This window comes from Camelina sativa, chromosome 19 (genome assembly GCF_030686135.1).
Source record: "Camelina sativa cultivar CO46 ecotype springtype chromosome 19, ASM3068613v1".
In the NCBI taxonomy this organism is placed as follows: domain Eukaryota; kingdom Viridiplantae; phylum Streptophyta; class Magnoliopsida; order Brassicales; family Brassicaceae; genus Camelina; species Camelina sativa.
In genome coordinates this window covers 13,197,064-13,214,360 of record NC_141898.1, presented here as the reverse complement: position 1 = coordinate 13,214,360, position 17,297 = coordinate 13,197,064, and the positions used below count along the sequence as shown (strand labels likewise).

Below are 17,297 nucleotides of genomic sequence, written 5' to 3'. Positions count from 1 at the left end.
GATTCAAAATGGATAAGAAGAACTAGTAAAGAAGATGATGAGATCGTTGGGGATTGAAGACACTGGAGTCTTCTTGATAAAGAGTTATGCTACACGTTACAATTTATAATATAGATATATCATGGAGTCTTCTTCATGGAGTTTTCTCTCATTTAAAAAACTAAACTGCTTTTGTGTTCAAATCAAGAATTGTATCTTCCTTTTGAAGCATTTGACTTATACTATCTTAACAACATTTTCTCCCTTATATTAAAAATTCTACTACCTATATCTTAAAACCGAGCTAACAAAGCTGTGAAGATTCTCAACAAGAGAGGTGCTTCATCAGCTTTTTAAAAACGACAATGTTATCAAAAAGAGAAAGGAACTAGAGAGAGCCATACATATATATAGGTCCTAGATTTTCTCTAATCAGCTTCTTCTTCTTCTTCACCATTAACAATTCCATATCAGGTCTCAGTTTCGTAGCCTATCTCTCTGCAGCTCTAGCTGCTGCAAGCTCATGGCTACGGCCTGTTACATCATCATTGGTAGTGAGAGGATGAAGGATTGTCATCTGAAGAAGGTTTCTGAGGAAGCGATTTTGCAATCTCAACGTTCAAAACTCTACCATAGGAAATCATATGGTTTAATAACTCAAAGCAGCTTTGAGTATTCCATGTAGGCAAGATTCTTTGAATCAGTTATAAGACAATCAACTACTGTGCCACAGCTGCTAAATATCTGCCTAAGTTGTACAGCCTTAGCCGTGGACTCATGTTGCTAACTTGGACAAATCTCTTCAATGCAACTCCCTTTTCTGGAGAACCTAAAATAAAAAGCATCAGTATCACAAAAGTGAAGAAAACTAAATAATCTATGGAGATTCAACTTGAGACTCAGAGGTATATATATATAAGCACCTAAAAATATCCCTTGTTTGGTTGATCATGTGTTTGGAGAGCTTGTGCAGATTTGGGTATCATATACTCATGGTATGGTTTACATCTTTAGCCTGAGAGTGATCTTTCTCACCTTGGTCTTTGATTTTTGCATCTTCCGCATGTTTCATCAAAAAGGGCTTACCAGCAGCAGCAGAACCACGATCAGAAGCCATCAAAAACGTACGTACGTACGTATCAATTTCTTATATGAACGAAGCAAATACGCAAAAAGCTGAATCCCTAATTCGAAAATAACAAATCAGTTAGAGCAGAGCCTAAGCTTCCGTTACCCAAAAATCTACAAAGATCAGTTTATGCCGTTCTAGGGTTTCTAGATAATTGAGAAAAAGAAGAAGAGGGAATCTAATAAAAGGGGATCATTGAGGCCTCTCAAGTCATCCATATAAGCAATTTAACATTTTGTATTAAGCTGGCACGTCGGCCTATTAAGTATTTAATGAAAATGTTACTTGTTGGGTTTTTGTGCGTTCCTATTGATTTTAAACTTTGTTTGACATGAACATGCATGTTTTTTTATAGTTGATTGTATGATGTAGTCATGGACCATTAATGTTTCACGAGCTATTGTCTTGATGGTTCACATATGTTTATGTTTTGTATCTCAAGTTGATACATTCTTCTTAATTTATTTATTGATGATCACACAAAACCATTATAAAAATATGCGCTCTGTTCCAGTTTCCATAGAAATGGTTTGTTTAGTGAAACAAACTAAACCCATATATCAGAGGTGCAGTCCCCTCCAGGATATCTCATCTCGTGAGCGAGCGCAGGACCATCTGGCTCGGACCCAAAGTCGACGAAGAAGTCAGGGTTTATGGATAGACCACCTTTGTATGTATCAACATCAATCTGCAACATGTGTGAGCCTTTCTCCACAAGTTCAGGGTAAAACTGTCTGTCCCAAACGCTAAACAGCGAGTTCGTCACGTACAGTCGCTTCCCATCTAGGCTCAGCTGAAACATCTGAGGACCTCCTCTCAGACGCTGACCCTTCACACAAGAAAAACACCAATTATTACAATAGCGTGTAGGACAAGTAACACGTTCTAGATTTTGTTCAACGGACCTTGATCTTAGGGACATCGAACTGAAACGTCTTTCCATCTTCTCCTAAGGCGAAGACATCGCTTCCCTTTTGGACTAGCCCACCTACGTATAGTTGACCGGTTAAAACAGGGTTTTCCGGGTCCTCGATGTTGTACTGGCGAATATCTCCATGAAACCAGTTGGAAAAATAGAGGAATCGGTCGTCGAGTGAGATTAGAAAGTCAGTGATAACGCCTCCCATTTCCGGGAGAATCCAGTTTTCAACTTTCAGAGGTTCCACTGATATAGCCACCTTAAAATTGGAGATGTTGTTTGTAGTTAGGATCGGAAGAAGAAAATCAAAAGAAATGAAGATTCATTATATACCTCATGGCTCCATGTTTCATCATCCTTCTTGAAAAATCTTACAATAGTACTCGACAACGCACACCCCACATATCCCATAGCTTTATCCGGGTTGTGCAAGAATCTTATCTGCAAAACAAAACAGAGGAGGATGATGTTGTTTCTTGTGGAAGAAGAAAGTAGTATAAGCTGAGATTTGCAAGACTAGAGTTTACCTCTAAGGGTACAAGTCCGGTATCACCAAGGTCAAGTATCTGTTTCAATTCTCCTTCGGGCCAACTATAGACATGTAGATGCCTTCCATACAAGCCATCAGAGACGTCCTTGGGGTCAAATCCTTTGGTAAACGCGGCTGGTGCTCCCCAAGAGGTACTAATCATCGTCTTGTGTCGAGGTTGGTACCAGAAATCATACCCAAACAAAGGACTGTTCCCATCCTTGTCCCACCTTTTAAAAGAAATTTGAATTAAATTAGCTGTTACTCAAAATCCCTAAGTGAGCAATTAGGTCTGGTTCCTCTTTCTTGCCATCTAAGAAACAGTACAAATCCGTTATTCTCGAGGTTACCTTCCTTTGATGTTAAACTCGGAATCAAGTAAGAGAAACCCACTGCCTTTTGCGTTTCCATCTTCATCCCCAAGACAAGACACAAGAATGTCTCCGGAAGCTAAGCAATGAGGTTGATGCGGATAAGCCAATCCCGTCTTCTCCAAAACCTCCGCTGGCTCCACAAATTTGTGTAGAAATGGTTCCCTCGGGTTTGTTTTCGTATCGATGATGTAGATGCGACCAGACCTTTTTTCCGACATGTGTGAGATGAGATCACAATACATGAGAACTTTTCAGATACAAAAGAAACATAGGAGAGATGTTGTTAAGTTTCTTACAGAAGAGAAGGCAAGATGATGTAACGTCTTTCACAAGCACGATCACCATAGCAAGAGCTACAAGAGTTCCAGCCTGAATGATGAAGTTCGTCATCAAGAAAAGGCATTGGTAGTCTATGGATGACACTAGAGTATGTCGTTGAACTCGGTTCCACATCCACCGTCGCTACGTAATCTGGCTTTGCCGTCCCGGTTCCTGGACCAAACCAATTTCCAAAAACCTTTAGCCGACATAACAAAGTTTGAAACCAAATCTTATAATGACAGTATTTGATCTTGATGACTCTTAATTCCACTCCATATATAAAGAGCTAGAATAGTTTACCGGTGTATAAGGCAGTGACATAGATGAGTTTCTCTCGTGGACCAGACATGGCAAGGAGAGGTGTGGCGTAACCCGGGCCGCTCTCACAGCAATCTTCACCCGCCGCTTCCATCTCAGTTTCTATATCTCTCTACTAAGCTGTCTTAGTAATGCAGCAGCTACTTCTGCATATATTGGCTTTATATACTGATATTTTCTGCAAGTTGGAAGTACACTAATATATTTATTAAAACAACGTTATCATTTTAGTTGTGCGCTAATCATTTTGTTTTATAAATATGAAAAAAAGAAAAGAAAAGAAAGACGTAGCCTAAGAGTGTGACACGGGATGGTACGTACGCTCAGGTCGTATCTTAATTTAATAAACCTTCGACGAGAAACAAAAAAAAAATGACCATCACTTTGCTTACCTCATAGATAATATATATTATGTACAAATCATTGGTCACCTAATCAAATTTATAAGCAATTTGCAATATTCTATCAACAACTACTCATTCACCCAACAGGATAAGCTCAAACCTCTCAGTAGAAATCTAGCATATATCTTTGGTTTATACTTGTTTAATCGGCTCAATCGATCTTCAAACAACATGCACAAACCCTTAATTAGGTGAGCTCTAACACATTTAACATACCTAAATTATACTAATCTAATCCTCAATATTATAAAGTCACCAAATATATATTTTACATCTTATGACATAAGCATGGCCTCCATTTTAGAGCTATACTTATCATTTGTTTTACATGAAATACAAAAGAAAGCATCACTTCCATCTTTTGGCTTTGAAGTGATAATGAAGTGAAAAGTTGTCACTTTCGAGTTGAATGTTATCACTTTGAAGTGGATAACTTTGAAGTGGATAGCTTTGAATTGATAATATAGTTAAATGTCAAAAGTTGTCACTTTCGAGTTTTGAGGCTAAATGGCTAATTTAACCCAGCTATACAAAATTTGTATCAACAACTACACATAGAAGTCAAGATATCGCTAATACTCAAACGTACAATTTGGTTTTCACTGTTTCTATGAATCGTACAAGAAGATCTAATAAGTATCTATAGTGCTGCAGAACTGGATACTTCATCATAGTCGAAGAACGAAAAGCTTATTATTATTATTTTTTGAATAAAATATAAAATTTATTTAAAAAAAATACTTTTTATATAAAGCGTTTTGTGTTGGACTTTGTTAAGAAACACTATAGTGGTTTAAATCAGAAAAAACCAGAAAAAAACAAAATCTCTGTGTCGTGGAAGGAGTTATCTCGAACCCAACCATAAAGCCATACAGTCTGCATAACAGCCATTGCCCTGGTCATAGATGGATAGTAGTCTGTTTCGTACGTGCCTGTCTAGTGTCTTGATGGATAGAGTGGATGGCGTTGGAGGGTTCCCATGCCGGTGTCTATTTCGTTCGGTCCAAAGGATATGGACTATGGCCTGGAAAACGTATCTCAACGAAAAGAGCTTTTCCCTCTCTAAATTTGTATCTGTTAGGAGAGCCACATTATTCACCCAAGCAGTTGAGAACTTGTTACCAAGAAGTTTTGACATAAGGCCTGTACAAGTCTCTATCGAGTAGGGGCAGGTGAAAAAAAGATGATCATGTGTTTCAATAGGGAAGTAGCAGAAGACACAAGTAGTGAGAGTCCCACCACTCCATTGTTGCATACCGTCACCTGTTGTTAAACGGTTAAGAGCTGCGAGCCAAACCAGTAGAGAGTACTTCGGTGTGGCTTGAGGAAACCAAACACCTTTGTACCAACTTACCCTTGCTCTTTGCTCGCGTAAGATTTCCCATGTCTCCTTGGTGCTGAAAGAGCGCTTGTAGCAATCTTTTTTCCCCTTCCAGAGGGCCATATCCTCTGCTTCAGTATGTCCCCGGTCTCGGAGTTCCTCGAGAGCCAACTCCATTTGGTTAAGATATTCGACCAGATGTCGTCTCTATCTATGAGACAGAGCATCGACCACAGTGGCATGTATTAGAATCCCCATATCTATACAGCCTTGCTGTCCTGCAATATCCAACAAACGTCCCATTTTTGACCAATTATCATGCCAAAAGGATACCGTGCTGCCACTCTGTACCTCATATTCACATAACTTATTGCGACTTCGCAAAGCTTAAGAAGCTTTCTCCACATCCATGAACCAATATAGGAGTTAGCTTTAATTGACCAAAAGGATCCCTTGCGCAGCAAGTAAAGCCGAATCCATTGAGTCCACAAGGAGTTTGATGAATTATTCTCCAAATGAGCTTTAAGCAACTAATTGTATTTGATTCTTTCAACGATCGCAGTCCCAATCCCCTCTTCTCTAGGCAAACAAATATGAGTCCAAGCCACTTTTGCTTTCTTGGAACTCAAAGAAGGGCTTGACCATAAGAAAGCAGAGCATAGGTTATCAATCTCAGTAAGACAAGCTCGTGGTAGGCGAAATGTGGACATCCAAAAGTTTGTGAGACTATAGAGTACAGATCTTATGAGTGTAGGAGGCCTGCAAATGAGAGATGTTGAGCCGTCCAACTACTTATGCGTTCCCTGATCTTCTCAATGAGAGGAGAGTAATCATTGGTGGTCATCCTCTTTGTAAGAAGAGGCAGCCCTAGATACCGGACTGGTAAAGCACCAGCTGCAAAGGGGAAAGAACTCATTATTATTGCCTGGTATGTATCTTTGACGCCTGCCAAATACAATGTAGATTTTTTTAGGCTAATTTTCAAACCCGAGTACTCTGCAAACTTGTCAAAGATCTTGAGAATCCCCTCAATGGAGTTTTTAGTACCGTCCGTGAATACTAACAGGTCATCAGCGAAGCACAAATGCGTGAGCTGCAGGTTTTGAAACCAGGGATGATAGCCAACAAAGCGTTCCCAAGCCGCTTTATCCAACATTGCAGACAAGACTTGCATACAAATAACAAAGAGATAGGGCGAGAGGGAGCAACCTTGCTTGAGCCCTCACTCACTTCGAAACAGACCTGATAATTCACCGTTGACCTGCACAGAGAAAGACGTTGTGGTAATACATAGCTCTATCCAGTGGATAAACTGTGGATGGAAAGCTAGGGCCGAAAGAGTAGTGAGAAGGAAGAACCATTGAACTGAATCAAAATCCTTTGAAATATCGATCATTATGGCGCTCCGGGGAGATATAGTTTCCTTGTGAAAGTCTTTTACAATCTCAGAATCTAAAAGAACATTCTCCATCAACAAGCGATCATTCACAAATGCAGATTGAGTAGGAGAAATAAATTTCGGAAGGAGCTGTTTATGTCGATTGGCAATAAGTTTTGAGATAATCTTTTATGTGTCTATCAACATGATATTGGGCGATAGTCCTTCATCTCTTTCACCTCCTTTTTCTTGGGAATGAGCGCCAAAATAGTAGTGTTAACCCCTTTGGGAAGAAAACCAAACTGGAAGAAAGACTGAACTGATGTCACAAAATCACTCTTAACAATAGACCAGGATTCCTTTAAAAATTCACTATGTATCCATCGGGGCTAGGGCTCTTTTCCTGTGGCATTGAGAAGAGAATGTCCCTGATCTTAGTCTTCGTAACTTCTTTCTACAGGTTTGTCCTCTGTTCTTCTGAGCAGCAAAAATCAATCAGATCATAGATAGTCTCTTATGTAATTCCATTATATTGCGATGGCTTATGTCCCAAGAATTTATGGAAAAAGCGGACAACTTCTGCTTTTATCCCTTTTTGAGTATCTGCAACAGAGCCGTTTACACATGTGACCTCTTTAATAGCATTGCGAACCTCTCAAGCCTTTGCAACATTTTTTCAAACTTTATTGTTACCATCACCAATCTGTAGCCAATGGAGCTTGGACTTCTGCTTCAAATATCGCTCCTCCAGCTCTGAGACATGCAACCATCGACTATAAGTTGCGGCTTCTCGATGCATGTTTTCTCCCGTGGGGTGAGTTAGAGTCTCACCTTGACAGTGATAGAGATGAGTATAGGCCTCCCTTGTTTTTTTGGTTAAAGCTCCTAGGCGATCACGGCTCATGGCTTTGAGGTGTGGCTTGAGTGCCTTTAACTTCTTTGAGAAGCAAAAAATGGCAGAAGTAGAGTGATAAAGCCGCTCAGTGCTCTCACAGTACTCCTTGATCAGTGGTTTAAATCTGGGGTCATGGATCAAAGCATTTGTAAATTCAAAAGGCTTCTATGGGCACAGAGTATCGTCCCCTATTTTAATACGGTATCAGAGATGATCAGAACAGTCTCCTGGCTCAGAAACGCCATGTGATTGTTATTATTTGTGAATCCAAACATCATTGACAAGGAATCTATTAAATTTCTTACAGATTAGCCCCACATCTCGTTTGTTACACCAAGTAAAAAGAGGTCCATGAGCCTGCATATCAGTAAAAGAGCAGTATCTGACAATCTCTTGAAAGTCTTGCATACCCGGGGAAATAGTTAGACCGCGATCATAGAGAGAATGCTCCTCGCCTTCTAATATCTCATTAAAATCGCCATAGATCATCCAAGGTTTACTACATACTATAGGTGAATCCTGATGGTTCTTCAGATCAGCCCATAAGACCTTCCGCTCCTCCACAGTGTTCAAAGCATAAACAAAAGAAACAAAGAACTCTTCCTCCATACCTTTAAGCAAAACTGAGCAGGTGATCAATAGAGCGCTCGTGAAAAATGTTGTAACTCGCTCACACGAACTCCATACAACCCAAATACGACCAAGCCGATGTGAAGAGTAATTTGACAAGTAAGACCAATCCGGAAAGACAGACTTGATAATACTAGCAGTTTTACCCTCTTTTACCCTCGTCTCAAGCAAGCAACCAAACTGAAACTTGTCATACTGAATCCAATTTCAAAGAAAGGAATGTTTAGAATTTTTGTTGAAACAACGAACATTCCAGAAAAAACTTGACATAACTATTGGTGGGAGTGTCTCCTACTCTGAGCGGGAATAGGAGGATTGTAACCAACTTTAGAGGACTCATTGGAAGCACGAGGAATGGACTCTCACAAAGGTATACTGCCCTTTATGTGTTGTTTTTTGGGGTTGATATTCTCGGGGCTAAACCTATGGTTACCACAGGAAGCATTTGAGAGAAGGGTATGCTTCAGTGAGAGTTCCACCCTCAGCAGCACCAGCTTCAGTGAGCCATTTCCAAGTTTTAGATCTATTGTTTTTTTCCCTGGACTATTAGTCAGTTTACTTCCAGTTTTTTTAGGTGTGATCTATCCATGATCATAGTGCTGGTCCCCTTCCTGCACTAGTACCATTGCAGATGATACTAAAATTTTTTTGTGTCCTAGCAGGTTCAATTAACCTTATGTGTTGTAGTACTTAAGGTGTCAATCCAAATGGGATGTTGCTAGCAATCAAGATGCAATCAAGAAATCATAAGTTAAGCCAATTCAAAAGAGTGTTTGACTAACAATCCTAGAATAATCAGAATGCAAAACGAAAATGAGTTACAAAATTAGAAACGAAAATGTATGATAAGAAGTAAATATGAGTAAAAAACAAAAATGATTCTAAGCGTGAACTAGATAGCAGGATCACAAACGGTCTCAGGAATGCAATATCAATCAAAAAGATAGAAGTCCTAAGGATGGGAGTAATTGATGTCAGTGGAGTCTCCTAGTCTATAGAGTGTTTAACATGCCACAAGCAAACTATCCCTAAACAATGAACATCACAACTTAGCTAATCCAATCTCTTGACAGAAGTTACTCAGACTCAACCACTTCCAAACCTAGCTCTCACTAGAGAAACATGATCAAACAAGCATGAAAAACAAGTTCATTCACGTCAACAAACATCCTAGACAACTAATCTCTTAGGCTAGGAATGTATGTCTCTGGCACTAGTTGGTCAGACATTTCATCGAACACCTTTTGGGTGCGGAAATGTCTAAGCCCTAGTTCCAATGGATTAGAGAGAAACAAGTATTTCTAACTCTAGTCCAGAAGGGAATCATACAAATCAAAGATTAAACACCCTACATCCTAAGATCCTCCACCTAATCTATCCCATCCTCAAGAACCCTAACACTACTCGGATCTAGAAATCATCATCAACGATAAAAACTCAGAAAAAATTGAATTAAGCATCATTAGATAGATAAAAATGGGAAGAACAACTTTGTAGAAGAAATCAAATGCAAAAACTGAATAAACTCAAAGATATCGGATTACAAAGTCTGAGAACATTTTTGGTGGCTAGGTAAAACCTTAAGAAAAAGAACAAAAACGAGATAAAAGATGTCCCAGGCCAAGACTTAACAAAATGTATTTATAGTAAAAACATGTAAATCCCTAAAAATTAAAACGACAATGCAAATAGTCGGTTTGGGAATCTCCTGAAGCGTTTGAGACGGGGCGTCTTCCTGACATGTGCAATCTCATCGTGGCTCGACCGAGGTGGCTCGAACGAAGTCGAGTAACGCGCGTGATGGGTGGCTCGACTGAGTGGCTCAAACGTGGGCTCGACCGGATGGCTCGAGATGTGGCTCGAGACGTGGATCAAAACTTGGCTCAAATGTGGCTCGAACGTGGCTCGAACGGATGTGTTTCCAACGTCTCCTAGATACGTGAAATACTCCGAAATGCACAATGTATGCAAAGATGATGCAAGAACTACCTAAATATGCAAAGTGTATAAAAGAGGCTAGAAATGATATAAAACAACTAGTTATCCTATCTAAATGCATGACAAATACGTGCTACGAATAAGCAAAATATAGACATATCAGCAAAGTTCTCTAAATCGCTTGCCTTCTCTCCTTCCGCCAATTTGGCATTAGCAGAAACCACCTTAGATATCTTATTGACCTGCTTTTGAGAGGGAGAACTCTCAGAGGGTTTAAATTCAGCAAGGCAAGCGGTCTCCAAATGGCCCCATTTCTTGCACCTGTGACATTGTGGAGGCAACGATGGGTAAGAGTACTTGATCACCACATCCAATTCTCCCTCTTCCTCCCCAGCTAAATGGTACTCCGCCGGTAGTGGCTTAGTTAGATCCGCTTCTACTAGTATCTGGGCTTCCTCAAAGCTAGCACAAGCCTTCGTTTTCGGGTGTAAGCGTATTTGCTTCCCCACTGCATGAGACAGAAATTCCAGCCCTTTATCTGTGAACAAAGAAGGAGGAATGTTCTTCAACACTACCCACAAAGGGACGAACTTCAATGCAGGCTGCGCCTCCTCTGCAAAAGGAGTTCATTTTGACACAAGCATAGGTATCCCCACAAGATTCCACATACCTCGATTTAGGATTCTATGTCGCATACCCTTATTACGAATCTTATATGTAACCGTCGTATCGTTAGCAGAGAAAACATCAATGAGTGAAGATTTGTCCCCCAAACGCCATATCTTATTAACGATCATATGGATTTTCCCAACATGTGGAGCTAAGGCAGTGAGAAATTTCCAATTAGAAAATTCTCCCAAAGCGGCTTAGCATCCACGAATACATCCTTAGGCACCACCAATCCATTCTTACCATCGATTTCTGAAACCACAAAATCTTGCTTTGTGAACTTGTTTGTCTGAACCTCCTTCACCCATAGTATTTGATCCATCGTATCCATTGTCATCGAGTTTGAAGCAGAAATAAAAGGGACATCTCCCTCCGACTTTGAACCCTCGATCGATGGAGAATGTGCGATCTTACTTGAACTCGCCAGAGATCCGCCATATACACCTTCCCGAACTTCACAAACCCCAGGAGACGTCGGCAGATCCGCCGGCGACATCAGACTTGTGGACCAAGCAAAAAAAACCCTAGATTGCCTATAGAGTCGCAAGCCACATCAGCAAAAGTTTTTCTATTCTCACCAATTTTTCGAAAAGCTTATTATTTTTCATGAAGTGATATGCTTTATTATACTGCGTGAACTGATATTTGCAGCTTATTTTAACAATGAAGTAAGAACTTGTCCACATTTGCTAATCCTTAACAAGGTAAACGTAAAGAAGGGCGCTAAAATTTCCAGGCTACTTATAGAGTCTTTCTATTTCATTCTTGTATTGATCAACCACCTTGTCCCGTCTTATTTTCATTGTCGGTGTTATTAAACCGTTGTCTATCTTTAAAGATATTACATAGAACAAGTGAAGGGATTATGAATGAGATTGAACAAAAGAACATACCATGAAAGGCTCATCCACGATCAGAACAGGCCCAACTTGGAACGAGCATTGTGATGTACTGCATTATGGTTTATATATGAGTGATTGCTTGATTAAGGCAAGTATATATACGCTTAAATCATACGTTAGAGAGAGGGATCCATATGCTCAAAGAGTAACACTTGGTCTGATTCATTACCATTTCCTCAGTTCTTCGTAGACCATGCTAGTTATCGTCTCCTTGCTAAGTTCAGTGACTTCAGGACTAGAGGTGAAATTATCTGCTTTGCTGCTCCTTCTGCTGCTTTTTTGTTTGGGATAATAATAGCTCCAAGGCGGCGTTGATCCTGAGAACAAAAGATCACGGACACATCGAATCCAAAGATTAAACCAGTAAAAGATAATAAAGAAGATGATGAGATCATTGGCGATTGAAAAGATTTGTTCATTGGAGTTTTCTTGATAAAGAGATTGGCTACACGTTACAATTTATAATATAGATAGATCATGGAGTTTTCTCATTTTGGAAAACTAAACTGCTTTATGTTCAAATCAAGAACTAAATCTTCCTTTTGAAGCATTTAACTTATAATATCTTAGAAATTCCTTCTTCAGATAAATTATATGGTTCAAATAACTCAAAGCTGCTGCTGCTTCTTAGGGCTTTGAGTATTCTATGTAGGCAAGATTCTTTGAATCAGTTATAGTACAATCAACTGTTGTGCCATGATAACATCATTATTTTACCTATTTTAGCTATAGTTTTAGTATGCATTTAGGAAGAGTTTGACATGATTTCAAGGCTTTAATGTCTATTATCAATTATTTTAGGTTTCAAGAAGGTTTTACAGGTTTTATAGCAAAAAGGACCAAAAGACAAGGAAAATACATTTCAGGAAAGATTCAGAGTTTTACAGTACGGGCTACTTTTGAAGAACTTCCAGGACTCACATTTTGACAAGCTTGGTTTCTATGGAAATATGGAAGAATCATATTTCTCCTCGAAGTGGAATCAAGTTATTTCGTTTAGCCATTTGGAAGATATGCCCAATTTAGCAGAACGTGTTATAAACCGACGCATAGAGAAACATCCAGCCGATAGGCTTTTATTGAAGGCCTGACCAGCAACCATCACGGCGGCCCATTCCAAGCCTTCACCACGTTCTAGAACCTTCCTACGCTGCCCTTTGTCCTACAATCAACAAGAAAATACGTTTCTACCCTTACAAAACCCTATAAATACTCATCTAAACCTAGGGTTTAGAATGTGCCTTCAAAGTGCCTCAAAACAGCCCCTAGGATTCGACCAGAAGAGAAGCAGCCACGACCAGAGCCCTCTCTCGTTCCTCTCCTTGAAGCTTTGAAGATCACCAAACTCTTTAGTTTTCTATTTGCTTTGTTCTTGTTTCTAAAAGAAGAATATCTTTACAACTTTGTTTACAACCATTGAAATAATATCTAAAACCCTTTTCTCTATTTATTATTTTATGTTTATGAATTGTTTAAACCTTGCTTTGATGATTCCCTTAATCATGCTAGAGTAGTTTTCTAGTTGAGTTTAAAGGGATAATCAAAGGGGGAGATGATCTTAGTTTAGGTGGCAATTTTTAGGGTTTGTTAGATTTATATTCTGTTTATTCTATACTTTAATTCTAAGTCTTTCCTTAATGCTTTAAGTTAGCCTCATGAACTAACTATGATTTAAAGTGTGTGTTCATCGCCAAATCCTTGCACATGTGCTTGACCTAGCTTAGATGTGTCGTGTCATAGGAAGCACATACCCCTTACCTATGGAACTTCATGGATTAGAATGAAACATGTTTTCAATGCTTTGATCTGTGCGTCGTTGCCTGCGATAGTTGAGTAATGGAGTATAGGGATCTTAGACGGTTAGCTTGTGATCTATAAGTTAACGGTTCATTCGTATTTCATAGTCTGAGTCTTAGATAAACAACTTATCCTAGATAGATAGATCATCAAACTCATGCGATTCCTCTTGATGCCCAACGCTTTTCTCATTTATTTTACTTGCTTTTATTTACGTTTTTGCTTACTTACGACCGTGACAACCAAAACCCCATTTTTGTTGAGTCCTAGCCTTACATTTCTTCCGACGGATTCTCTAAACAACAACTTTCTCTCTATGGGATCGATCCTTAAATACTACTACCGATTAGTTGTGCATTTTCAGCCGTCGTGTGGTCTTTTTAAGGTAAAAGATTTTGAAGCGAAAAACCACGCGCATCATGCCACAGCTACCAAATATCTGCCTAAGTTGTGTATCCGTAAGTCGTGGACTCATGTTGCTAACTTAGGCAAATCTCTTCAATTGAACTCCTTTTTCTGGAGAACCTAAAATAAGAAGCATAAGTATCACAAAAGTGAAGAAAACTAAATAATCTATGGAGATTCAACTTGAGACTCAGAGGTATATATAATATTCTTTTTTCTATTATTGTTTTTTTTCTCGATTAGCGGCAAACCCTTAGGACGGCATAAATTGCTCTTTGTAGTTTTAGGCTCTGCTCTTACTAGTTTGTTATTTTCCAATTAGGGATTTAGCTTTATGCGTATTTGCTTCTTCATCTGAGAAATTGATATACGTTTTGATGGCTTCTGATCGTGGTTCTACTGCTGCTGGTAGTAAACCCTTTTTGATGAAACATGCGGAAGATGCAAAAATCAAAGACCAAGGTGAGAAAGATCACTATGAGGCTAAAGGTGTAAACCATACTATGAGTCTATGATACCCAAATCTGCACAAGCTCTCCAAGCACATGATCAACCAAACAAGAGATATTTAACACATCTGAAGTATTACACATATAGTCTCTGAGATGCACAAATAGAGAATATTAACAATAGGAAAATATCCTTTCTTCTAACACATCTGAAGTATCACACAAAACCATTATTAAAAAAGGAGTTTCCATAGAAATGGTTTGTTTAGTGAAACAAACTAAACCCAGATATCAGAGGTGCAGTCTCCGCCAGGATATCTCATCTCGTGAGCGAGCGCAGGACCATCTGGCTCGGACCCAAAGTCGACGAAGAAGTCAGGGTTTATGGATAGACCACCTTTGTCTGTATCAACATCAATCTGCAACATGTGTGAGCCTTTCTCCACAAGTTCAGGGTAAAACTGTCTGTCCCAAACGCTAAACAGCGAGTTCGTCACGTACAGTCGCTTCCCATCTAGGCTCAGCTGAAACATCTGAGGACCTCCTCTCAGACGCTGACCCTTCACACAAGAAAAACACCAATTATTACAATAGCGTGTAGGACAAGTAACACGTTCTAGATTTTGTTCAACGGACCTTGATCTTAGGGACATCGAACTGAAACGTCTTTCCATCTTCTCCTAAGGCCAAGACATCGCTTCCCTTTTGGACTAGCCCACCTACGTATAGTTGACCGGTTAAAACAGGGGTTTTCGGGTCCTCGATGTTGTACTGGCGAATATCTCCGTGAAGCCAGTTGGAAAAATAGAGGAACCGGTCGTCAAGTGAGATTAAAAAGTCAGTGATAAGCCCTGGCATTTCTGGGAGAATCCAGTTTTCAACTTTCAGAGGTTCCACTGATATAGCCACCTTAAAATTGGAGAGGTTGTTTGTATAGTTAGGAAGAAAAAAATCAAAAGAAATGAAGAATAAGATTCATTGTATACCTCATGGCTCCATGCGTCATCATCGTTCTTGAAAAATCTTACAATAGTACTCGACAACGCACACCCCGCATATCCCGTAGCTTTATCCGGGTTGTGCAAGAATCTTACCTGTAAAACGAGAACAGAGGAGGATAATGCAGTTTCTTGCGGAAGAAGAAACTAGTATAAGCTGAGGTTTTGCAAGATTAGAGTCAGTTTACCTCTAAGGGTAAAAGTCCGGTATCACCGAGGTCAAGTATCTGTTTCAATTCTCCGTCGGGCCAACTATAGACATGTAGATGCTTTCCATATAAGCCATCAGAGACGTCCTTGGGGTCAAATCCTTTGGTAAACGCGGCTGGTGCTCCCCAAGAGGTACTAATCATCGTCTTGTGTCGAGGTTGGTACCAGAAATCATACCCAAACAAAGGACTGTTCCCATCCTTGTCCCACCTTTTAAAAGAAATTTAAATTAAATTAGCTGTTACTCAAAATCCCTAAGTGAGCAATTAGGTCTGGTTCCTCTTTCTTGCCATCTAAGAAACAGTACAAATCCGTTATTCTCGAGGTTACCTTCCTTTGATGTTAAACTCGGAATCAAGTAAGAGAAACCCACTGCCTTTTGCGTTTCCATCTTCATCCCCAAGACAAGACACAAGAATGTCTCCGGAAGCTAAGCAATGAGGTTGATGCGGATAAGCCAATCCCGTCTTCTCCAAAACCTCCGCTGGCTCCACAAATTTGTGTAGAAATGGTTCCCTCGGGTTTGTTTTCGTATCGATGATGTAGATGCGACCAGACCTTTTTTCCGACATGTGTGAGATGAGATCACAATACATGAGAACTTTTCAGATACAAAAGAAACATAGGAGAGATGTTGTTAAGTTTCTTACAGAAGAGAAGGCAAGATGATGTAACGTCTTTCACAAGCACGATCACCATAGCAAGAGCTACAAGAGTTCCAGCCTGAATGATGAAGTTCGTCATCAAGAAAAGGCATTGGTAATCTATGGATGACACTAGAGTATGTCGTTGAACTCGGTTCCACATCCACTGTCGCTAAGTAATCTGGCTTTGCCGTCCCGGTTCCTGGACCAAACCAGTTTCCAAAAACCATGAGCCGACATAACAAAGTTTGAAACCAAATAATGACTCTTAATGCCACTCCACATATAAACAGGTTACCGGTGTATAAGGCAGCAACATAGATGAGTTTCTCTCGTGGACCAGACATGGCAACGAGAGGCGTGGCGTAACCCGGGCCGCTCTCACAGCAATCTTCACCCGCCGCTTCCATCTCAGTTTCTATATCTCTATACTAAGCTGTCTTAGTAATGCAGCAGCTACTTCTGCATATATTGGCTTTATATACTGATATTTTCTGCAAGTTGGAACTTGGAAATAAACTAATAATATATGTATTAATTAAAACACCGTTATTATTTTAATTCATCACTAATCATTTTGTTTTATAAATATGAAAAAAAAAACAAAGAAACAAGAAAAAAACGAATACGTCGGCACGAGACATTTGCTAAGAGTGTGACACGGGATGGTAGGCAGGCTCAGGTCGTATCTATCCATTGGTGGCCCTTCGTGGCTTCTTTTGGCATTGCTGAAGTTAGACAATATAATCGTTTTACTATTTCTTTGAACCTTTGCTCTATTCTTTATTTTATTTTAATAGACCATCGACGAGAAACAAAAAAAAAGACCATCACTTTGCTTACCTCGTAGATAATATAACTCATTCACCCAACAGGATAAGCTCAAACCTCTCAGTAGAAATCTAGCATACATCTTTGGTTTATACTTGTTTAATGAAAATTTGTTAGAAATGGCCTTTTTAAAATATATTTTTTCAAAAATATTTTTATTTGAATATTTTTATTTTTATCATCTTTTACATAATTACAATATGTTAAATAAATTTTTAGAATTTTATTTTAGATTTAGGTTATCTATTTTACATTTA

General features: G+C 39.3%; 4 protein-coding genes across 5 annotated transcripts; all 4 read right to left on the bottom strand.

Annotated features, from left to right (window-relative positions):
- Positions 1–1,530: 1,530 nt before the first annotated feature.
- Positions 1,531–4,078, bottom strand: LOC104746893 (selenium-binding protein 3-like). The gene is made up of 7 exons (XM_087500778.1): positions 3,552–4,078; positions 3,227–3,422; positions 2,907–3,134; positions 2,555–2,786; positions 2,361–2,468; positions 2,014–2,286; positions 1,531–1,937 (listed from the first exon to the last, which is right to left on the bottom strand). The coding sequence occupies exons 1-7, from the start codon at positions 3,661–3,663 to the stop codon at positions 1,656–1,658; spliced, it is 1,431 nt and encodes a 476-aa protein (XP_087356904.1). The 5' UTR covers positions 3,664–4,078; the 3' UTR covers positions 1,531–1,655.
- A 739-nt stretch (positions 4,079–4,817) lies between these two features.
- Positions 4,818–5,471, bottom strand: LOC147920511 (uncharacterized). The gene has a single exon (XM_087501105.1). The coding sequence runs from the start codon at positions 5,469–5,471 to the stop codon at positions 4,818–4,820; it is 654 nt and encodes a 217-aa protein (XP_087357231.1).
- A 353-nt stretch (positions 5,472–5,824) lies between these two features.
- LOC147920510 (uncharacterized) lies at positions 5,825–11,300 on the bottom strand. The gene is made up of 10 exons (XM_087501104.1): positions 11,048–11,300; positions 10,806–10,955; positions 10,321–10,748; positions 7,841–8,392; positions 7,366–7,732; positions 6,653–6,746; positions 6,504–6,555; positions 6,282–6,387; positions 6,170–6,239; positions 5,825–6,053 (listed from the first exon to the last, which is right to left on the bottom strand). The coding sequence occupies exons 1-10, from the start codon at positions 11,298–11,300 to the stop codon at positions 5,825–5,827; spliced, it is 2,301 nt and encodes a 766-aa protein (XP_087357230.1).
- Positions 11,301–14,454: 3,154 nt separating this feature from the next.
- Positions 14,455–17,136, bottom strand: LOC104766300 (selenium-binding protein 3). Of its 2 annotated transcripts, none has more exons than XM_087500776.1 (8): positions 17,053–17,136; positions 16,508–16,937; positions 16,216–16,411; positions 15,896–16,123; positions 15,544–15,775; positions 15,344–15,451; positions 14,994–15,266; positions 14,455–14,917 (listed from the first exon to the last, which is right to left on the bottom strand). In XM_087500776.1, the coding sequence occupies exons 2-8, from the start codon at positions 16,617–16,619 to the stop codon at positions 14,636–14,638; spliced, it is 1,431 nt and encodes a 476-aa protein (XP_087356902.1). In that variant the 5' UTR covers positions 16,620–16,937; positions 17,053–17,136; the 3' UTR covers positions 14,455–14,635. The 2 variants fall into 2 exon arrangements, with proteins under 2 accessions (XP_087356902.1, XP_087356903.1); XM_087500777.1 differs by lacking the exon at positions 17,053–17,136 and having other exon boundaries at positions 16,508–16,703; positions 16,839–17,038.
- Positions 17,137–17,297: the final 161 nt, after the last annotated feature.